The sequence below is a fragment of the Sipha flava genome, unplaced genomic scaffold (genome assembly GCF_003268045.1).
Source record: "Sipha flava isolate LNK unplaced genomic scaffold, YSA_version1 197_pilon_pilon, whole genome shotgun sequence".
In the NCBI taxonomy this organism is placed as follows: domain Eukaryota; kingdom Metazoa; phylum Arthropoda; class Insecta; order Hemiptera; family Aphididae; genus Sipha; species Sipha flava.
This window is the reverse complement of record NW_020272774.1, coordinates 1,020,195-1,044,970: the sequence shown is the minus strand read 5'-3', so window position 1 is coordinate 1,044,970 and position 24,776 is coordinate 1,020,195. Positions and strand designations below refer to the sequence as shown.

At 35.3% G+C, this 24,776-nt stretch overlaps 1 protein-coding gene and 1 long non-coding RNA gene across 2 annotated transcripts; one reads left to right on the top strand and one right to left on the bottom strand.

Moving 5' to 3' along the window:
• The first annotated feature begins 8,211 nt into the window (after positions 1 to 8,211).
• LOC112681817 (alpha-tocopherol transfer protein-like) lies at positions 8,212 to 17,243 on the top strand. Its single transcript, XM_025552132.1, has 7 exons — positions 8,212 to 8,341; positions 11,034 to 11,180; positions 12,868 to 13,027; positions 14,188 to 14,455; positions 16,121 to 16,231; positions 16,373 to 16,475; positions 16,567 to 17,243. Exons 2-7 carry the CDS (start codon positions 11,042 to 11,044, stop codon positions 16,716 to 16,718), a joined length of 933 nt encoding a protein of 310 aa, XP_025407917.1. The 5' UTR covers positions 8,212 to 8,341; positions 11,034 to 11,041; the 3' UTR covers positions 16,719 to 17,243.
• A 3,030-nt stretch (positions 17,244 to 20,273) lies between these two features.
• Positions 20,274 to 24,498, bottom strand: LOC112681834. Its single transcript, XR_003148432.1, has 3 exons — positions 24,319 to 24,498; positions 21,438 to 21,536; positions 20,274 to 21,077 (listed from the first exon to the last, which is right to left on the bottom strand). It is a non-coding gene; the product is annotated as an uncharacterized LOC112681834 (long non-coding RNA).
• Positions 24,499 to 24,776: the final 278 nt, after the last annotated feature.

Sequence of the window (24,776 nt, the reverse complement as noted above, 5' to 3'; positions counted from 1 at the left end):
ATAGTAAATTTATATTTTAGTATAGGTATATTAGGTATATATATATATATATATATATATATATATATACTATACTATACTATACTATACATACTCGTGTTTATCTCATTATTAAGTATTAATTATTTTTACGTGGAAATATCGAACTATTTGCTATCTGGCATGACTAATAGACTATTTTCCAAGTATTACCGTTTTCAGAAGTGCACATTTCATTTCCAATCACCATTTCCCCAAAATAATGTATAGATAAACTATAATTAATATAAATCAAGATCATAATGCGCGAGTATTTCATTGGCAGTTGTTTACAATTATATATTTGGATGGAGCGGCGCGGCGTGACACTTCCACAATATTCCATGTTACCCGTACCATAACGAGAATAATAATAATTTTTCTTGAAAATATGTGCGATAATAAATTATTAATAGCCAATAGATACCATGAACAGCTTTGAGATTTATACAATATACATAATAGTACATACAATTTATATAAAACAACGGTGCTGGGGTAAAATATTGATTTCCATGGGCTATAATGATAATATTCGTGTTATTAATTCTTTAAATAATGTCTTTATAATTTTAAATCATTTTTCAATAGATATTAGATTTGAAACAATCCTTAATATGAGCCGTATATTTTAAACAAATCGGGACCGATCGGTCCGGATCGGACCGGACCGATCTGATTATATTTTAGAAATCGGACCGAACTGAAATTATTATAGTTTAAACCAGGACCGGACCAAAATCATTCAAAAAAATATTGATTCGGACCGAAAAGATCCTTCACCTATTTTCATACGATATGACCGAACCAGACCGGACAATGGTTTGGTCCGGTCCGGACCGAACTGATACAAACCGGACCGTGCAGAGCACTAGTACATAGGTAATGATAATTATTCGGGCCGCAACTCACTTATTGCTAAAATATTGTCGGGCTGCAACTAACCTACGGCTAAAATATTATCGGGCCGGAATTCACCGGCTCCAACACCGGAAACGACACGCCGGGCCGCAAATCACCCACACCCGTTTCAAGACGGTTGTCGATGTTTCGTTGTGAAACTCGTACGGTCCGGAACGCGACGTGCGCGCGGGGGCGAATCGAACTTTTTTACGACCTCGGGGGCACTGGAAATTTACCGCTACCATTAAACATAATAGTAGTACCATTAAACCATTTTAATTTTTAGACGATTTTCATTCTCGTTATTAGCTATCCACCTACTTTTGGAAAAATTTTAACGGACGTCCACCAAATTTTAATGAAACGTACCACGATTATTAAAACCGTCGTTCGGACGATTAAGTAAATATCATACATACTTTTCCGTAAATATAAAATAAGGAATTTTTCTATTTTTTAATTTTTTTATACGAATTGTGTATTTTCACAGATACTACTAGAACTACTAGAACACACTAGATTTTACCGTTCTATGCAACTACCTACTCTTCCTATTGGGAAATTCACTTCTAAATATGTGTTTTGGATAAAGAATTGTGACAAAACGGTTAGAACAGATGTCGTCATTTACGAAACGAACGTACCAATAGAATCTATTCGAAAACCTGAATGTACGCTCTATCGTGCATGCATTGGGATTTCGGTTTTAGTACACAAGAATAGCAATACATTTCTTACCGAAATCATTATTGAGTACCTATTTTTTTTTTTACGTAGAATTTATTTATTTACTCTTGTTGGTCTAATTATTTCGATTTGTAATTAATACGTGCGCTGCATTTGGAACTCATTCGTTCTACTCATTTTCACATAGTCCAGTTAAATTTCGAGGCAAATAAATAATTAAAATTGGTGTACGGTATACATAAATTTATATTTACTTTTATGTTGCTATTAAAATAAATTTTCTGTAAAAAAGGTAATTTAATGACCAAGAAATTTTTTAATCCGCAAAAACTCGAAAACCGGTATACTGGATTTCAAAAATATGTTATATACTGGAACTGGAACATTATTCTCGTTGTACATTAAATGTAAAATTTGCAAATTTGGAAATCAGGATTCATTACACTTTTTGCTGTTGAAAATTACAAAAAAAAAAAAAAAAAAAAAAAGAAGTTTCAATAATAAATATTATAAATAAGAGAAAACACTTCAGGACCCTACGTCGTCGGAGGTGTAGTATACATGAGTAAGTTAAAATTCGAACTCGCAACCAGGAAGTAAACACAATGAGTAATCGAAAAATGTTTGCACAATCGTTTCCATGATTGTAGTACATGTTTGTTTTATTCCAAACGAACGCTGTGTTTGCTCGGACACGATTTTTAGCGACGTACTCTCGCGATCGCAGAAGAAAAATATTGTTTACCAGAATCTGGTGTTAACCTTGAGAGGCTCACGTCACTTGTGAAGTGCCCGTAATAATGTATTCGTAAATCGTTTGTTGCTGGTCTGTCTGCAACAGAGAACCGATGACTGCGCTGTGGTAATTAGACGCGTTTTTCCACCGGTCATTTTCGTCCAAACGATTTAGGAAACGACCGTCAATCACGGTCGTGACGCATGGGTCGATCCAACTCTGTTTTTGTTTCTAAAACCCGCGTAGGTGCTTCTGATATACACTGTTATTCGAAGGAGATACATAACTTTTTCTTCCCTTCCGCCAGAAGATTATTCATCATCGGATGAGATTTCGAAACACATGTACGTATAACAACTATTGTACTGTGGTCACTAATAATCACCGTCTCCGTGCAGCACACAACGTCCAAAGGCAAAGAGAAAATGATCGTAGTAATCGATCGACGTTTTCTACGTGCGTCATGACACGTAAAAGGCATCGCGATGATTGTCCAATCTCATATTACCCGCGTGACTTTTACCGAATCTTGAACATTGCAATAATAAATCGTTTCGAAAACATAATGATTGTTCGTCCTCAACTGTAAGTGTGTTTTAATGACACTGTCGCGACGTGTTCACACGCATTATAGTCCGTTACAATCGTATTATATATTGAATAGGTGTGGGATTGTTTTAATTGCGTCGCAGTCGAATCGTTCGATGTTTCGAAGGTTTCATCGACAAAAAAGGCACTGGTATCGAGATCGCTTAAACCCTGACTATTAACCATAAGCGTGCGCACGGGATACTCGGGGTAGGCATTTGACTACTCTGTGGACCTTCCCTCCCCCCACCGTTAATATATTCAATATCATCGTGACATTAAATAACCATTAATTTTTTACCACTCCGACATGTTCTTGAACGGTAAAATGTAAGAACATGGGAAAAATGTAATTATTAAGTTAAACGAGGTTACCCCATCCAAATTAGTTTTTGTTATTAAATGTTGATGTATTGTGTATGATAGTGCTCTGCATGATCCAGTCTTAATCAGTCTTGTCCTAACATATAAAAACTATTGAATCGTCGGTTTGGTTTGGTTCAATATTTTTTATGAATAGTTTAGTCCAGTTCTCAGATCAAATGCATTATTTTCAGTCCGGTCCGGTATCAAAAAAAAAAAAAAATGAAAGTCAGCCCGGTCGGTCTTAGTCCAGTCCCAATCGTGGAACTTAAAATCTAAATACAGATATTGTTATATAAACAAATAAAACAAAAAAAAAACCTCCAAATTTAGGTATATATTTATTTATAAAGTTGGGTAGTCCGGTCCAGTGTAATACTAAACGCATCATATGATATGGTCTAGGCTAATACAGACTGAACCTTACGGACCGGTCCATAAACGATTCAAAATGTTTTAAGATCGAACCGATAGTCCGGTCCACGGTCTACTTTATTAAATGTTATTTAATTACTGGTCCGGTCCGGTCTAAAAATAATATGAAGCCGTCGGTACGGTCCAATTTTGGTCTTTGATTAACGTTTAAGTGTGGTCCGTTCCGACTTCGGTCCCCTGGTAAAATTTGAAGTCCAGTCTAGTCCTTAAAATAACAGACCATGCAGAGTACTAATGTACGACTATCCTTCCGTTAATATCTGCGCACGCTTATATTATTAACAGTCACTGAAAGGACTCCCTGCTCTTGTACTCGTGTCCAATTTGTCCATATTTGTTTTGAGTTTATAATTCATTAAATTTACTCAGCAAATAAAAAATAACAAAAAACACATCTTTAAAGCATCACCTCGTATTCCCGCTATATTGTCCGGTTCGTCTGTCATTTTACTGGTACTCGTATAGTTACGATTATTTTTTATGTAATTTGAAAGTTATTAACTTTTATTACCGTTCTCTATTGGAAGTAAATTTACACCAGCGATTATCGGAAAATATCAAATTATGAGTTTTTAATGTAGTATATTCGCATTTGCCAGTGTTGATAAATCGGAGCCAAAATAGAAAATTTAAATACTAAGATGTGTTAATGTGTTTTTAAGTTTCAACGCACAAGCATAATAAATAATGTTACGCTCAAGTCGAGAATTTCTTTTGGTAATTGCACATTTAATTATAGAAGTTTTCCGTTTAAAATACGTTTTAGAGACGGGAAATTAAAAAAGCGTTGCAGTCGAATCGTTCGACGTTTAGCGTATTCGCCTGCGTCGAGTGGGTTTTAGCTGTTTGGGAAATGCGCGCACCTAATTATGCGGTAATTGTGTGGACGTATATGTTTCACTCGCACAAAGAGTTTATGTTATTACGACAACTGACGCGTAAGCGAAACGTAAAATCATATTACGCGTTACACTTTTGTACGTACATCGCACCGAACCCACTCATTCCTCTCGTCGATTTGCCCACGCGCGCGGGTAATAATAATATAATTAAGTAGTATCGGAATCCATTATGTGGCAGTAAAAAATATTTTAGACGATAGCTACTTTCATATCATACACAACATCAACTACCGTAGACTAATTACAATACACTAATATAATTATCTTTGTTTTCGCTGTACGGATTAACGTTTTTTGTGTAAACTTGATTTAATAAGAGCCACGGCATTAACTCAACTTGAGAACTGGATTCATAATTTGTTTTAAGGGGCATATATTAAACGTTCAATCACTCAGTATCGGCTTTCGGATAGTTTTTTTTTTTTTTTTATTAATTTTAGGAATATCAATCCGATTAAGTTGATATTATAAATCGACCGGCCGTTAAACATAAATCATTTTGGTCATCATTAGACACATAATCCAAGAATTAGATTTGTAGTGGCAGGGGGAGTGGGCAACGAATTACGTATATAATTTACAATTAAATATTGCAATTATTATTATAAAGCCTTCCCCTCCGTTAAACTGCTTACTTAATGTGGATAATGTTCGTAATCAAGTGCGTACGACACTAGCTATCTCCCCTTGATCTTAATTGCACTGCGGCCGTTTTAAAAAGCGTGATTTTAAGTGTGCATATTTAACACTTAACCTAATTTTAATATGAACGCGACCAATGGTCGAACCGACTAGTATCTGGCAAGAGATTGCCGCGCATCCTAACTGGTTATATTTTTGCAACTATTCGGTTCAATTACGGTTATGGATGCTCCTGCATCCATAACAAAAAAAGTGCACCGAACCGCTGATAGCACTCGGATGGTCACCCCATCCTACTATCAGTAGAAGAAATCAGAGAAGTAGCTTAACCGATCTGCATATTGTCGGCCAATTTGCCACGCTGGAACCTGTTTAAATTTTAAATTTCGACTGGCATACGATTTGAGAAATCTTACTTTTCTTCCGAAATATTAACATGTTTATTCGGTAAAACTGAGTGTATCATAATTCACATGTTACTGTGGGGTCATATTATAATTTGCCTATAACCCTAAGAAGCCGCGGGAACACTTTGTGCACTTATGACCACGTCGGCTAACGTTTTAAACAGTTCTCGTATTATAAAGATGTAATAGCACTCGAACGGTTAACTAAGCAAGAGATCGGTCAAATCAGTTGATTAATTATTTACAGTTGTTATTTTTTGAACATTAACATTGCAGATGTTTGAAATCGATTAAGTCGATTACACGTATTAAAAAAACAAATAAATATAAAAAATAAGTAAATGAATAAAATAAGTATTTATTGGACGAAATAATCGAATGCAGAATAATATCACGGAATTAGGTTTACTCAATAATTTATTTCTCAAAACTACAACAATATAAAATGGTTATTAATATATATATATATATATATCTTATTTAAAAGATGTAAACTGGTATAAATAAATATTAATATAACATTAATAATTATTAAGTTGCCCGTGAAAGTTTCTGTGTATTGAAATGCAAAAAAATAATGGTCACAGCTGTTGAAGCCTAACATTTACGTTAAAATTTTAACGATTAATCTATTAGAAATTGTGATATCGTTGTACAAAAAAAAAAAAAAAAAATCGATGGGAATCCTGATGGAGTAAAAAATAAAACGACTATAAATTATGTGTTCAAAACGTATACCTATATACATATAAATATACTGGAAGCACCTTGATTTTTCATTATGACCCTGGATTAAAAGATTGAAAGATGTTAATATTTTACTAAATTATTATTTTCACTCGTAACAACTCGTGGACAACGGAATAGGCGTCGAATAAGGCACTTTTCATTCAGTCGGTGAACAATTCAACATAATAAATTAATAAAATATACACTTCTCCTGGTTCGTGTTAACTGTCGTACATGCGTAATATTTTATTTGTTAATTTAAAATAAACACAAATTCCTTTTAGCACATGACCAAGTGACAACTGCTGAAGCTTCACCAATTTACCTTGGAATGTTAATACAACATACGTCGAGTAGCGCGTGCACTTGTATTTTGTATAATCTCTTATATTTTATCTTGAGCCTTGGTTACAATACATTTTTAATCGAATTCATTACACGTACATTAATTTTTATCGTGAGTGGCCAATTTCGGTCGTACATTATTTATTACGACTTATCTATAGGTATGTTAAGGTGAAAATCGTATAAAATATTTGCACGTTTCCGAGGAAAAAATTAGTTTTTTCTCGTGAACTATGAAAACGAATAAAATACTGTTAGAGGAATTAAAAATAATAATTTTTAAACCTTTGTTTTTTATAAAACGTAACAGTTTGAATTGGAAAATGCGTTTTTTACAAAAAAATAAAATAATACAATGACATTTGACGATAGCAAAATTATCGCTAAGGATTCTGCACACAAAAGTGTTTATTTTAGACTAAATACAGTCCACAAAAGTCGTTGCACATATAAGTTACTCGTATGCACCTTATACGTCGCAACATTGTAAACCGTCTTTGTCTGTTGGTTATCATGACATATTTTTGATGATTATTCACCGTAATCTTGGTTTTCAGACGAAAACAATGTGTACATAACTGCACACGATCTGATGTACTCTTCTAACGATAACGTTGTCGAAACCGTTGCAACACGGTATTGCTTAACTGATGTAATCGATTCGGCGATCACAGTGTTTACGACGGTTGTTTTATGTTTCCGGTAGATTCTTTCGCTCCGTAGTTATCGTTCATTTTATGTTCCTCACAGCGACGGGGACGCAAACGGATGACAATAATATATTATCGCTAGGCAGTACGAAGGTGCGCGAAATCGGAAACAAAAAACCCCACCCTTGGACCGAGATTCGCAGTTCGAAAACCGTGGGTTATCTCAAGAATCTGAAACTGGATTACAAATCGGCAATCAGGGCATTTGTCCCAGTCTCGTTTAGTTAAGTTTCTCAACCTAAAGTTGACACTGAAAAACATCGAAGAACTCTTCAAGAGGCCGATTTGGTCAACAAGTGTTAACTGCGAGTCAGCTGACCTTCTTAACCTCCTCTAGATCCCCCCGACGACAACCGAATTGGAAAACGGTGACAGTGTTCGTTGCGGGTGTAAGATAGCATCGAAACGCCACGCGTTTATCGGCCTAACCGAAAACCGTTCCAGGTCGGATCGCAATGTCCTGACCGATTCGTGAAGCCAACGGACGACCGCCGGCACAACACAAAAAACCAACAGACGATTCGGTGTTTTTTCGGATTCCCGTCGATGAACATCATCCGCTCACAGCGGGTACGTGGAGAATCCGCGGTATTCCGTTACGTGCTCGCCGCCGCCGACGGTGCCTCCGGGGCGAGTGAAAGTGAAGTAATTACACACATCAACGTCTCGTACCCCACCACACGTCTCCTGCTCCCTTCCCACTCGTCCACCGCAGTTAATTGCGCCGAGCCGACGCGTCGTTCACGTGGTGAGTGCGTCGGCATACCGTCAACAGTCCAGCACCGGAACCCGACACGAACGCCGGAGAAGAACGAGTAGAACGACCAGCGGAATCAAATAAACAAGGAGCCAAAAAGGACGAAAAACGTTAACCGGGTAAGTGTTTCGCCACGCGGAGTTCTTCAACGTACCCACTCAACCACCGCTTTACCTGACCGTCGGTCACCGAAAACCCTATAGCAGTATCCTCCTGGTCAGTTTCAACGTCGCCAACCAATCTTCACGTTTCCCGACCCGGTCTCGCGGCAGCAAGTCGTTTCCATCGATTTCGGTGGACTTAATCAATCCGACTGAATCGCGCACGCATTAATCGTTCCAATCTGATAACGCGATCGATTTACATAGTTTTAAATAACGATTATGACAAAAATTCGCTAGAACACAGTTGTTTCACTATTTCTCGCTCCCTCCTATAATGAGTGTACTGCTTGTGATCGCGGCGTATGCAATTTTAGGATTTTTTTCTAAACGTTTTATTTTATCCGCACCCACTACCGCGCATTATCAATCGTGATTACACTACGGGTGACTATGATTTTTTAAGAATATCATAATTCTTTGGTTCTACACGAGTTCATTTTTCAACCATCAGACTCATAGAGTGATCATAATAGTTTTTTCACGTTTTCATACTCGTCGACTATATGTAAATACTATTTCCTCATATCTTACGAAGTGAGTTCTGCAACCATAATACTTGTATTGTTATCAGACGAGGACGACAATCTAATTGCTGATCTTATCTCGATATTCACTGTTTCTATGACTATACCTGTACGTGATATCATCACAGTTTTCGTCATTTGGTTTGGGAATATTTTTCTTGTGTTAGTACATTGATTTTATTTCATCAACACTTAATTAATTTTCAATTAATATTTTTGAACTTTATTTGCGCGTAAGTCTTTTCGAAACGAAATTTGAACCGAACCACATTTCTTTAGTTATTCCATAGGCATATATCACCGCTTCGCTTTGGAAAACCGTATTCACGTTAGTTGATTATTATTTTTTCCGACCATTCTCCCGACGCGGGTTAACTATGGTTTTCATAGTTTTCTACAAAAATTATGTCTGCGCAGACGATCGAACGTTACGAGTTTCGTTACGTTTTATCGAAACAAAACATATCGTCGACAAAGAAATTACAAAAATATTATATGTTTTTTGGGATCATGTACCGTGAAATTAATTTGTTGGAAAATACACGCGCACCCGCGATCCTTTCGACGTAGATAATAACGTAGTGTAATGCGTGTACGTGTATTATTGTTTCATCATATTATCAAGTGTGATGTAATAACGTCTTCGTTACTCAATATAACAATGTTTTACAGAGGGAAAAATAATATTTTGATACTATCATTTTCTGAATGTCGTCTACTCTCTCTCGCTCACTCCCTCTATTTTTCGATATATTCAGACGCGTCCTATAGGTGAACAGTTATCGAAGAAGTTAAACGTTAATTATTGCGGAAGTATATCACCTGCAGTTGTCGAATGTTTGTACACTACGCTCGTAATTGTTTCGATCGACATCGCGTCTTTTTTTACGACGAATTCCAAGACCCACGACACGAGTTGATTTTTATTCCAAAAAAACCGATCGGATTAGTCCGTTTGGTGTACAATAATAATTGCTGTACACTCGTACGTTAGTATTATGTGACTCAATGTTTTTTGCTCGTTTGATTCCGGTTTACGATTATTACGTCGTACATAAGTGATGATAAAAATAATACTGGGTCTCATCTCTCTTCCGCCTGCATTCTGTACATGCGGACCAAAAGTTTGAACGCACTTAGAAAGCGACGCATACTTATTGGTATAGGCAAATCTTTAGAGATTTGGTTTTCCTCGCACCGAAACGATTATTCCCACGGCTCTTATTTCGCGTTATTTTTTTTATCGTTCACATCAAACACTCACAAGTAGTATACGGACACGATTTCCGCCATCAAAACGATCCAAACCGAATACCACGCGATTGAACTCACGCACAAATGCACCCGTCCTTAAACTCTCTTCGATTTCTCGATGGTCCTTCGACCCGGCCGTGGCCCGTAAACACGTGAATCAGCACATAGGTTCGAATCAATCGCGTTCAATAAAAGCTATTTTTACGCGAGAAAATAAATATCAGTTGATTACTGCCACAATGTGCGAAGGACAACGTCGAGTCATCGTCAGTCGGTTAATATCATCGTTGTACGACATTCAAACATTGACTTTGTCACTTTTTTGTAACCGCACAAACACTGAAGACCAGACGAAAAGGTTACCCGACAGAGAACTGTACATCCGGATTTGGTACGTTCGAAGGTCACCCGAACAGCAGTGGCGACTGTTGCTCAACGCGACCGTCCGGATAGGAATCCTTTTCCATTCGGCGGTCGTATTCGATATTGTTATGCAACGATTATATTATTTTGTCGTGCGCACATAACCACACACACACAAACACACACACACAAACACACAACTACACAGTACACGCGTTCACGCACTCTTATGTGTCTGCGTAGTGTACTTTCACTTTCTTCGACTACACACTAGAAGTCGTATAAACGATTCGATAGGCGGTTATATCAAGCCACTGCTTAAAGCCGTTCTTATACGAACATATTTTCTTTTCATTCTCTTCAGCCACTCATATCCCGTTGCGCGCTACGAATATATATACGCGCACCCAAACAACGTTGCACAGCGGCTGTACACCGTTTTAAATGCTAACAATATTATATTAAAACTCGAAAAGCAATATTATAATATCGTTGGTTTTCTGCAGCCGACAAGATGACTCTCGTACAGCCTACCGTGGAGATGCAACAGCACATCCGCACCGAATTGAATGAAGACGTATCCACTCGGGACAAGGATCTGGAACACATCAAAGAATGGTTACGTATGCAACCGCACTTACCTCAGTTTCACGGTAAGTCCTAACGAAAATATTACTATAACGAAATCGTTAACTCCAAAAGTTACGATTAGTATTACGATTTTCAATTTTCCGTTAGTACACCTTTGCATAATATAATGATTATCTTATATGACCTTTATCAAATTGTATAGTAAAAACGTCTATGTTTAATCGTTATTCTAACACGGTTTAAATATTGTAATGTGTTCACTTCTTATGAAGCAGTACTTATCCATATATATTCACACGGACGTATATAAGAATGAAAACAATGATAATATTATATCGCTCCCTGAACATTCGTTGAAAGTAGACTATTTATTATAAAATAACTTAGCAATAATCATATTTTTGATTTATATAAATATAAATGCAATGGATCGTAATGATCATGCGTTTCAGTAAAACATTAGTTACGTCATAATAATGACTAAAATAAAATGTATCGGGATTAATACGACTTGAACAACGGAAATTTTACAACAACATAAAACTATTTTGATTAGAATACATTTTGTAGATATTTCTTTCATACTTACGTGACACCAAATATGTAACGGATTAAGTAGAATTTCGAACTTGGTATGAAGCACGTAATTTAGTTCTACATTTTTATTTTCAATTCAAGTGGGTTGAAACGAAATCATTGAATTATTAATTGTTATTTATGGTAAATTATGTAATGAGTACCTCGTGGATAAAATTGTTCGTTAGAAGACTAAAATATTAGTAAGTGTTATCATCAAAGTATGTAGGTAGTTATTATGTATTTAATTTTGGTAAACTGCAGTTTTTTAAACAATACTAGTCTGTCACTGAAGTATTATTATCAAACGCCATATTTTGTTATATAGAATTGTTTGTTTAGTTTTTTTTTTTGAGTTTAGGTCAAGGCTACATTTACGATGGCTAAAAGTTATATAAACCGAAAGCAAATAGAAAACCACTTAGGATTTCCAGACTTTCCAATATTGAGATCTTTATAGCATTAAGTAGCAGGTGCATAGCCAAATAATAATGCTATTGTTCTAATATATTATGTATGATAGAGGTTTTAATTGAACTAAAATTGTTTAAAATAACAACAATTACATAATTAATGAGAACAACAACACGATTAACAGCAAAAACAATAATATGATTTTAATATTAATCAACACACATCGTACAGGTTTATGTAGTCTGAGAGTTGTGAAATATAAAATAGGTAATAATAATTATTGTTGCAATTATTATACTTAATATTCATTTCTCCAGTAACGTAATGCTTACGTGTTTCTCGAATTTCTCATACACGAATTAAAAATATAACAAGTGTTAATATGATGTGACTCGTAATAGACAGGATTCCAAATTTAATTCAGTAAAAATAAAATGTTTTTTTTTTTTTAACTTGCAATAACTTTATTTATATCGGATTCCATGAAGTTAAAGACACGTATTAGAAATTAAAAGGTTCTTTCACTTCCCTTCCTCTCAGAAAACGCTGAAAAAATGCTATTGATCCAAAGAGGATTTTAGGTTTAAAATTGGATATTTTATAAAAAAAACTCCGTGTTTGCTCCGACGCAACAGGGGTTTACAGTATGTCAAAGAATTTTTATCCGCGTCAATCTACACCATAATTTTTGGTGAAAAAACCTACTATAACTAACTATTTGATGACAATGTGATATAATCGTTGGATTTGTTTTCCCAGATGACGCTCGCATCATGACGTTCCTGCGGGGATGTAAATTCTCTTTGGAAAAGACTAAGAGGAAGTTGGACATGTACTTCACGATGAGAGCAGCTGTACCGGAGTTTTTCAGCAACCGGGACCCAACGCTGCCGGAAATCAAAGAAGTGATGAGAGTCGCGTACGTATATTTTACATAATATTCAGTCCAGTTGCGGACATTCTTATAGCTTGGGGGTGGACAACTGGCCCCCCCGCGAGCCTTTTTTATCGAACCCGTACTATATTTTCAAATTACATCATACAACTTTAAACGTCTAAATGTCATATGCATGTTTACGTATAGCTTTCAAACATAGCTGTTTGTTCCGAACTATTTAACTGTATCAGTTTCTTCATATCATTCGTATCGTGCTGTCGTGTGTGTTGAATTTATTATTTTGGTGTATATAAATGATAATTAAAATTCATATTTTAAATGAATTTTTTTTTTTACTATGCTTTGGTCCGTTGGATTTTAGTAACATAGTAAATTTTCACATGTCGTTTCAATATTCGTGATAAGCGTTAGTCTCGTTCGTGGAAATTGTTTTCAACTCCTATTCATGTATTAAACACTTTCTGTGTTTAAAATCGTCAACCGTGTCAACCATCTGATTACATTACATCATAATGTACGATAATAGTTATTTACATAACGCCTCTATTAGACCGAAGTTCGATTATCTATTTTGTTTCTAAACAACAACCTACCTGTCCACCGTCGTTTTGGATTTCCATTCTTAATATACATATAATAATAATAATAATAATAATAATAATAATAAACATAATACTGCGCTCGGTTGTGTAACTCACTTTAACTATGAACATTATAATAATACTATCATCGTTCCCCCTTTCCCCTCTAAACCAACGTTCATTTTTCGGCGTACGAACTCTGTGCATTATTCCCGATCTTTCCAGATCGACCGGAAACTGTTATCGTATCGGTTGCGCGTACGGCAGTGATTTACGGAGGGGATGGGTGAATTAGGAGGGTTTAGATTCCCTTGTTGTTCCTTTTTGTTCTTCACATATTTTTCAACCATAATCTTGTATTTTATGAAAGTTTAAGACTCTTAAAAGAGTATGATGGAAGTAAAAATACTAAATCCTTATTCCACTTAATCCTTGATTGAACTCGAGTTGTAATTAAAACCATGTAGATAGACTCTTATTTAACAACTACTCTCCATTTAATTGAGCGTCTAGTAAGCACATATTCTTCTCATTCCTGAAAATTCTAAACATGTCGCGGCAGGCGTACATTATTAATATTATCAATATTATATTTCACAGGAACGTGCCGCCACTTCCAGGTCTGACACCGAGCGGCCGCCGTGTGGTCATGATGCGCGGTGTGGATTTGGAGCACATCGCCGCGACCGTGGCAGACGGCATGAAAGTAGTGCTAATGATCGGTGACATAAGGTTGAAGGAGGAGAACGTCGGCGTGGCCGGAGACGTGTATATTTTGGACGCCAGCGTGGCAACTCCTCAAAACTTCGCCAATCACTTTGCCAAGTTCACGCCGTCCTTGATCAAAAAGTTCCTCATTTGCGTACAGGTGCGTTGTGCACATCATTAAGCCGAGCGCGTAACTCAAAAATACTTATCGATTTTTCGTTCCCGAAAATTTACATTTCGCATTGGCTAGCGAATTGGCTCGACCTTCGAACGATATTTTCGTCGGTGGTTCTATTGAAGTTATACATTTATGTTGGTAACATGAGGTGATAACTTTTACGAATCGAATTCGACCCTGGAGAAGTGTCTTTTTATTTTTCTAAATTTAATTCCTAACCCATACTTCGTTTCAAGTGTTCAAAATGAACGTCCGATTATAAAAGAATGAAATTTCGAGAGTGAAAAAATTTAAAAATAAACTAAACGCCTCGCTGTGATACCGGAAGTATAAAGGTGGTCAGTTTTTAATAGTAGTCATTTTTTTCTATTCTTCGACACTGCAGACCAAGAATTTGTCCACGTGTATCTTCTACACTTCGGTATCATGCGGTCTACAACGATTGTTATTAAATTTTTTCAGGGAGGAGAGGTAGTTAAAGTCACATCTTAACATCGTCTTTATATTGTTAAAATACATGTCATGTTTTCATTAGAAACTTCAACAGCCGTACACATTGAGCAATGCGATATAGATTTTTAATGTATTTTGATTGCACGTCCCGCCTCAATATTTTTTGAACAGTTACACCGATCGAGCCAGTAAAGTTAGTGATATTAAAACGACGAAAATTATTTCGAGAAATAACAAATTATCGAAGTATTAAAAAGTTTACAGATAACAAAATATGTGTATGTGTGTGTGGTTTTTTAATTTGAAATTATTCAAAAGAAAGGGTTCAAAATGTTCCAAAACTAAAATTTAGTAACGGTTTAAACTGTGAAATTATCATCGCAGTTTCTGGAAATAAAGGGAGATTGTTAATTCCATTTTTTTATTGTTATTAATTAGAGTATTAGACAGCGTGACTTTGTGAAAAGTTTTAATATTTCAAAATGAAATTTTTAAATAATTTTTCAGTTACAATTAACGTACAATTAATGAATATAATTTTTAGTTCCGATTGAACGCATTTCATCGATAACAACACATTAAGAATTCGTGTCATACTTGTAGTTTGGTTTTGTATTTTCGTGGTATCATAATATATACTAATTACGGCTTTGAAATAGCCTCTATAATTAATAAGACCGTATCTTATTTCTCGAATACCAATAGTAATAATTAATAATAGCATCTCTAAACTTTTCACGTTCTCGTTTATTTGCTTACAACAATATTTTAGTTTACTTTTTTCGACGTATTAACTAACGGTTAATTTAACGGATTTAATTAACGACAAAAACACTCAAATTAGTATGGTTTTACAATACAAGCCGGTATTGTTAAATTTTTTATGAACAATTTTTCTTCATATGTGTTTATTTAATAAATATCCGTGTGTTAATTTATAATATATTTTGTATGCGAGTCGTGACTACGTCGAAACAATCGAATAGTAATTATTGATTAACGTTGACTTCTGGCAAAACAATTTAACAACCCGAAAAAACGAACACATTTGATTATATATTATTGATATGGATTACCTACGTATTGAATCTAATATTAAATTGTTCAGTTAGTTTTTACAATTTTGATCGTATGATTTTTTTTCTTACTACTCTAGACCATACGACACATAATCGAGTTGTTATTTTATTTTAGGAAGCGTACCCGGTAAAATTGAAGGAAGTTCACGTCATTAACGTGTCGCCACTCGTCGACACCATAATCAACTTCGTGAAACCTTTCCTTAAAGAGAAAATTCGTAACAGGGTAAGTGTGTTCGATACAATACGACGTTTACAGACAATAATTTAACCGTTATTGGATTAGATTTATTACTTAGCATGTAACTGTACTCACACCATTCGCGTTCGATCGACCGTGTATTAAATGTATTTTTCTTTTGCGTAGATCCACGTGCATTCATCGATGGATTCGTTAAACGAATTTGTTCCTAAAGATATGCTTCCGGAAGAGTACGGAGGCAAAGCTGGACCTATAGCCGAAATTAACCGTAAGTGGGGGGGATGGTTGTACGCTGTAGTGCTACCGCAATCGAATACATCATATTGTTATTATAATACCGTATGTTTTTTCACGTGCAGGCCAGTGGTACGAGAAAATGGTCACTTACAAGGATTGGTTCCAGGAACAGGAAAAGATCAAAGCTGACGAGTCCAGGCGTCCTGGAAAGCCCAAGACGCAAGACGATCTGTTCGGAATGGAAGGATCCTTCAAACAGCTGTCTATCGATTGAACACATCGCACGCACGAGCATGATAATATACTTACACACATTTTAAATTTGTTCAATAAAACGCGCGAAAACTTCACACAAACCGGGTGGTAGCCTAGACACGTATTTTTTAATTAAATTTTTTTCCGTATACATTCACATATCGCCAGTTTGGACTGCACATTTATCGCGCTGTTTCGTGGATTCTCATACGTGAATTGGCATTTGTTTTTATTTGTGCGACGTATAATTTTACATCCATATACGTGTGCGCTTCTATAAAAATATGTTTGTTTTTCTTATTCTCGCTTTATGATTAATATACTACGGTGTATGTACATAATATTAAAAACTGATACCTATTGTACGGCGATATACAAAATAATGCAATTATCTCTTGTTGTTAAGCATGGACGTCATGATTTCATTTTTGTTATTATTTTTTATAATTTCTTATTTTTAAACTAATTATCATCATTGTGTACTCGATTTGATATAAGGAAATAATATGTTATCTATAGTTTTATAACAATATTTTTTACATCAGTTGTGATTTTTTAATTTTTTTATACACGTAACAACTTATGCAATAATGAGCAAAAGTAAATCGACAATTTTTATATTATTATTATGCATGTCACATACGTATACTCGTATGAATCATCTTATATCACGCTACGGAATGACCGTAATGCAATTACGCGATCACACAATTTTTAATTGTTGTTACTTTTTTTTTTAAGGGGCCTCACCATCACGTCTTTTTTAACAAAAACTACCGTTTCTAATTCCAACGCTACGTGTCGACAATCATCACGATTTTCATTCTGAAAAAACATATGAATTTTCCGTAATATGTTCAAGGGAACGATTGAGCCACATTTTTAATTTTTGTAATTTTAATTGCAATAAATATTGTTGAAAATTCAAAACAATACAGAATTTCAAACTTAAATATTTAATTAACTAAATACAATTTTTAAAATATACCTCGATCGATCCCTCGTACATGTTGTGGAAAAAAGAATGTTTTTTTTCAGAATATAAATCGAGATAATCGTTGCGACATATTGTTTGAATTAGAATCGTATATTAGAGTGAAAAATAAACATTTTTTCGCAATCTCAATAAAACGTTTTGAAATGTGCGTACAAGTGCGTGCGAGAACATTCCGTACCGCTATCACGCCGCGTCAAGATAATGAACCGATCTAGCGTAATATAATTAGAAACGTTATTTCGTGGTATTCTATAATAATGTTGGACAACCTTCATATAATCCCTCGAAAACAAAATAATCCTCAACATAAATCTAAAATCTCCCATTGATATTGACGAAGCAGTTAATTTCCTCACAGATCCATACAAGAAAAGGCATAATCTTGTTCATCCCCTTCACCCCCAAAAACACTACCAAAAACCTCTCCCACTATACTAGATTGCTAATTGCGGAAAAACGAAAAGCTCGAGTCACTTGGCAGAGAACAAGATGCCTATCAGATTGACGTATTTTTAACAATCTCACTAATAAACTCAACAGACACCTGGCCCAAATTAGATATGAAAACTTCGCAAAATATCTAGTAGCTCTCTCTTCCACTCTGACAAACTACCAGGAAAATAATCCGTAGTCAACCTGCAGTTCCACCTTTGAGAAAAGCAAATGGAACATGGGTAATAAACAACTTAGAAAAGTCCAATATATTCCGTCACCTGCACTTGACATTCAAACCACACACCGACATTCTCTCCACCAGTCAAATCAACAAAGTAAATCACTTTTTACTCTGTTCATACCAATGAATCTCCTCCCTCCCCCCCAAACACATACGGTCAAGATAAGTCAAATATACTATAGAAAAAATCTGCTCGAAAAAATAAACCCAGGCTTTGACCAAATAACCGCTGAAGTAATCTCTCAATTACCTAAAAAGCCATACTTTTATTAACTCATATCTGCAACTCCACGATAAGATTAATTTGTTTCCCTACCCTATGGAAATTCTCTATAATAGTGATGATACATAAACCAAATAAACCTCCCGATATTCCTAGTTCCTACAGACCTATTAGCCTACTCCTACTCTTCTCAAAAATGTTTAAAAAACTTATTCTACAACGTATTATCCCAGTTATTGAATCAAATACTTCAAACAATCAATTTGGCTTCCATAAAAATCACAGCACCATACACCAAGTCCACCGTCCAGTAGACAAGATCTCATACTCTCTAGAAAAAAACTAATATGCACTACTGCATTTTTAGACATGGCACAGGCCTTTGATAAAGTATGACACTAAGGCCTCCTTTTCAAACTGAAATCCATCTTTCAGACAGACACTTTGTTGTACGTTCTGGTTCAGCCTTATCTGAAATAAATCCCATATATGCTGAAGTTCTCCAAGGTGCTGTAGCAGCTCCATTTTTATTCAATCTATACACCTCCGACCAACCCAAAACTAACCATACGATTACAGGTAATTTTGCCGATGATAAAGCCATTATGGCGCTTAACTCAGAATCTGAAATAGCCTCCAACCTCATTCAATTCTACTTAAATCTACTCCAAACCTGGTATAAAGATTGGGGAATCAATATAAACGTGTCAAAATCCGTCCACTGCATTTTCATCTTAAGACCAAGAAACTGCCCTAGCAAAACCCTCAATAACCTATTTATCCCACCCACATAAAATGTCCGATATCTCGGCCTCCACCTGAACCGTCGACTGACCTGAGCCCACCACATCCATACCAAACGTATGGCACTGAATAAACGATTCCGTCAACTACGTCTCTTCCTATCTTCTAAACACATCAATCTGAGCAACAAAATACTTCTATATAAAACATTACTGAAACCCATATGGGCATATGGTATACAACTTTGAGATTCCGCCAAACCATCAAATATAAAGCAAATTCAAACATTCCAATCTAAATGCCTTCGAAAAATTACCAAAGCCCCCTTTAATATCTCAAACGATACACTCCATAATGACCTCTCCATTTGAACAGTACAACACGTAGCCAAAACTCTATATAAACGATTCCACTTAAATCTCTCCAACCATCGCAATCCTCTAATCTCAAACTTATATCACCTGCGATCCCAGGTGACCCCAGAAGACGTTTAAGATGCAAATAGTGTCGGGATCTCTTGATTGAATAAAACCCGTTTACAATGTCAAGAAGTTCCATTGCTGGATGGATTCTTCGCTCAAGTCATCAGTCCCTTTTTATTTTATTTTATTTTTATTCTATTTCTACCTATACAGCACTTGTACTTATTTTAAAAATAATATATTTACAGATTCTGAAATAAAACTAATTAAAAAAAAATTAAGATTTTCGATTTTTCTTTACACTTTTCACTTCATGACAAGTTGGGTAACTGATTACAAGCCTGTGATAGTCGGATTTAAAAAGTACGAACAAAAATCTATGATTAAAATATGGTCAAATTATGTCATGGTAGTATAATTACAATTTTAAGTTTTTAGATAATTTAATAGTTAAACAACTACCATATAAGTTAAATTATGTAAATTATTATTCTCTTATAATTTTGGTTACGAATTATAATGTAGCGACGACGATAACATGCGACAGGTTTTGTCGAATCTTCTCGTACGATCAAACTTAACGAGAACATTCGAGAATCAATACCAAAATAATTATTTACATTTTATCGTTCAAATTTATCAAGAATGATTGAAAACACTCGTGAAAGTTATCATCTCCCTAAATATATATATACCGATAGACGTTATTGTGACCCAGTCAATTTTACCTTCGCTGCGCGTGATAGTTTCCGTATAAAAAATTGAAATTGAAATTAAAATGATTGTTTTGTTCTTGTAATCTAGTATGTGTACGGTATTCAAATTTCCATTACATGTTGTTATTCTTACTTATTTTATATGCAGACATCAAATACAAATAAAATACGTGTGATGAAAATATGAATATCGTACACACACTAGATTATAAGAACAAAACAATCATACGGCAACTATCACGCGTGGTGTAGTAGATAAGATTAACTGGGTCACGACTGCTAGTCTACCGTTGTATATAGGGAGACGATAACATTCACGAGTGTTTTCAATCATTCTTGATAATTTTGAACGGTAAAATTTAGGTATTAATTTGGTATTGATTCTCGAATGTTCTCGATGAGTGTTTAATCATACGAAAAAATTCGAGAATGCTTATCGCATGTTATCGTCTTCGCTACATTACTTTCCTACCAATGACGGAGTCCAACTGGGCCTGCTTGAAAAGGGTCTGGAAAATGAACTCTTCTGCCGGAACATGTCCTTTGATTTTCTTCTGGAATGGGGTCGAGAGCAGATCCTGGAGCATTCTTCACGGTTTCCTTAGGAAAGTCGTCAAGTATTATATAGGCTGGTTTAAGTCTATCAATGGTCAAAGTAATTTCTTTCTTATTCACCTCGATGGCAAAGGTTTTTTTATTGGTATCCGGCCAAAATAGCGAAAAAAATAAGAGCGAATGTCAAAATTGCGAGTGTAAAAACGGCGAATTTTAAAGAAGAGTGAAAATATACGATTTAGTGATAATAATTTTGAAAAAACAATTAGGTATTTAGTGTAAAATTATACGCTATATCATTTACAAATGTTCTTACTATCATTAGTATAATAATTTGTAATTAACGAATGAAATCTTTTAGCACAGTTTTTGTATTTTTTACTACTTTTCATACTTTGTACTAACCTGGTTGTTCTATAGCATTATACTGTTCTCGTTTTAATTCTTCTAAATTTCGAATTTCCTTTATTAAATCGATACATTTTCATACGGCGGTGTGGCTTCCTGTTAAATTTTTATACTATTGAGAATACTATTAAGTACTAATTATCAATTAAAACGTATAGCACTCGAAATAAAAATTATGAAAAACTGCAGTTTCGCTATTACGACACGATCGCTTATTTTAGAATCCGGTATTATTATCGATTCGCGGTCAATCGTTTCGTCGATTTCGGCCTGGAACCGACGACGTGGCGATGGGCGACTAGGTAGCGGCGCACGACTAGCTTGTACACGAAATCGGAGCCGTTGATCGATGCCGGCGCGTAACACCAGACGAAAACGGTGGCCCGGATCAGCTCGTACAACGGCACCAGGCGCAGCAGGCCGCCGAACAGCTGGTGCGCTACCAACGCGGCCGCGAACACCAACCAGTACACGAACAACCGGACCGCCCGGCGGTGCCGCAGCCGGTCGCGCTGTAGTTGTTGCTCGGCGGAGTAGGATGGCTCGGGCTCCGGGCCGCCGCCCGACGAACGGACCAGAGCGATGACGGTCATGCACGCGGGGTACAGGAAACCGACCAGGTTGCCGAGCAGCACGGTGCCCGGGCCCGACGTGGACAGGTACATCACGACGGCCATCACCAGCCACACGAAAATCTTCGTCCGCCGCACGCCGCACCGTTTCTCCGCCCATTCGAACACCTTGGTCGTCGGGTTGCCCTTGTCCAGCAACCCGTTTTGCACCGCTCGCATCATTTTTCGCACGTGATAAGCGTTCATTTGGACGTTTCCGCGCGTACGTATTCAGTCTTCGAGTGTACGTCTTCTGCTCCTCTTGCCGACCGTGCGATAGTGACACCGTGTTCGCGCGTTTGTTTGCAAAGCGTTTTTCGTGGCCGAGGTAACGTAAACAAAGTTATCGCCGTGACGACCGTCCTCGGAATTTTTATCCGGCCAACATTTACTAGTTACGTCTTGCCATTCGATAACGAAATCGTCGACAAAATAATTTCAATCACCACCGCTTTTTCCTACATGACGATGAAATTAATTTTTAATTCCATAAGTCGCGGTAAACAGCGTTTCGCATGTTTGCTACATTTGCTCGTCGTTTCTGTTCTTTTGTTGATTATGAAATACTTTTCAGCTACGCGAAGAACGTTTTCCAATCAATTATTAATTCATGCCAAGGTTTTTTTATTTCCAAATATTCTTAAAACCTATTAGCTAAATTTATGATTCATTCAAAATTAATTATTAAAAAAAACTTACTAATTAGGTTTTTGGCTTTTAATATTTCAATAACTATGCTATTGATTCGATAATGTAAGGTTTTTTACCTGATTTATTTATTATATTTATTATTGCACTATGAAGAACCAAAAAATCTCATCAAATACTATAAAATTGCTATTTCCTACCTCGAGGAACTACAAAAATTCTCCTTTACAGTATCAAACAGTGGCTAACAGCATTTGGATTTGATAATAAGAGCCTAAGAGTGTGTAGAATGCGACGTTTTATAAAATAAAAAAAACAAAATCAATCACTAATTTTTTCCAAAAAATATAAATTGTACATCCATTTTTTCTAATTATCTAATTCTACTTTATGCAAGTTATACTTACATATTTACAAAAATATACATACATAATAACATATATATATTATATATTACATAATAACATATACATACATAATACATATTGAAGCAAAAAAAATAAATCATCTTTATTTTTTTTTAACCTCGTCAAAACAAAAACCCCGTTAAACCGGAAAAAACCCAAGCGGTTTCATCTTAGAAAGGTATTATTATAATTTGGTCGCGTGTGCGATGCAAAAGGAAAAATAAAAAATGCGTAACTGCAGCTTTAAACAGTAAATTTTGTCCAAAGTCTACATAACGTGACTGCGGACAATTTATAACAACGAAATGGAGTTGAAATGTTTTTTAAAAGCGCTAAATCAATCGTACTACATTGGACAAGACTGTCCAACATTTGTTTGATTTGTCCTACGTTCAACGATGCTATAAGCTTTTTATATGACTATTCTCGTTTTACAAAAACACCTATTTATATTTCATTATTATTATTCTTTTAATTTTATAAATTTATTATTTAATTAAGGTGGTAAACATCCAAATGTCATAATTAATAATCCAATTTAATAAAATGTAATAGATGTGTTTGTTAGTTATCATTATAAAAGTATATACTGTCGGTTGTAGCATTTTTTACTAAACTATGCAATGTCGTAGCTATAGGGGAATGGGCCATACCCCCTCCACCATAATCCGTACTATTTATACATATAATCAGTAAAAATAACCATTGTAATAATCTTTTTATTTTTTATTTTGCATTATGTGTGTTTCTAAATTTTTTATATATATTTTAGTTTACTAACTAAGAAGGGGTACATAAAAAGTTTATTGGTAAAAAGAGGTACAGTGTTTATAACAGTTTAAGAATCTCTGCCATAGGGTATACTACCTATACGCCGTATACTATAAACATTATTTTGAAAATTGAAGGATATACTACTAAGTTACACTCTCACGTCACAGAGAAATATTAAATGTGATTCGTTTTACAGGATCTAATTTAGGCATTATTTTATCAGACAATTATTGTATTACTATTACTATTATTATACTAAGTAATTATTGACGGTATACTAAGATGGTATCAATTAATTTAAATAATTTTAATTTCAAATTCTGTAAAAAATATAAATGTGAGCGTTTCAGTTTTTCGTTAATATTCATAACCCTTTCAATCACCATCTAAATCAAAAAAATGACCATATGCAGACACTCGTCCGCATAGTATACTTACAACAAAATCACTTCGCATAGTTATATTATGTACACGACACATATACTGTTATGAGTTTGTAAATCTTCGAAGAAGCACGGCAGACATGTGACGTAGTTCGACCGTAGAATTAATCTGAATAACGTCATTGGAAACCGATGACGTTTGTAAAACATACGACGCGGTGCGACTCACGTTCTGTTGTTCGCGTAGGAGAACGTTCGCTGCACGCAAAGAACTCGCGAGTAAATACAAAAATAATATGTTGATGAAGAACTCGCATCATATTATATCATTTACAACATTATAATCCTTCGTATCCATTTTCATTTCTCCAGAAATCATCCCCTCTCTCGTTTACAAGTGTCTATCCACTCTTATTGACATGGTCACTTCGTAATCAAATAATAATTTTGATTTTAATAATAAAATAAAGATAAATTATTTTTATTATTAGGTATGTACAATACCATTTCTAT

Coding starts and splice junctions, on each gene's coding strand:
- LOC112681817 (XM_025552132.1), top strand. CDS start 11,042: ATGACTCTCGTACAGCCTACCGTGGAGATGCAACAGCACATCCGCACC. Junction 11,181..12,867: donor GCACTTACCTCAGTTTCACG/GTAAGTCCTAAC, acceptor TTGTTTTCCCAG/ATGACGCTCGCATCATGACG. Junction 14,456..16,120: donor AGTTCCTCATTTGCGTACAG/GTGCGTTGTGCA, acceptor ATTTTATTTTAG/GAAGCGTACCCGGTAAAATT.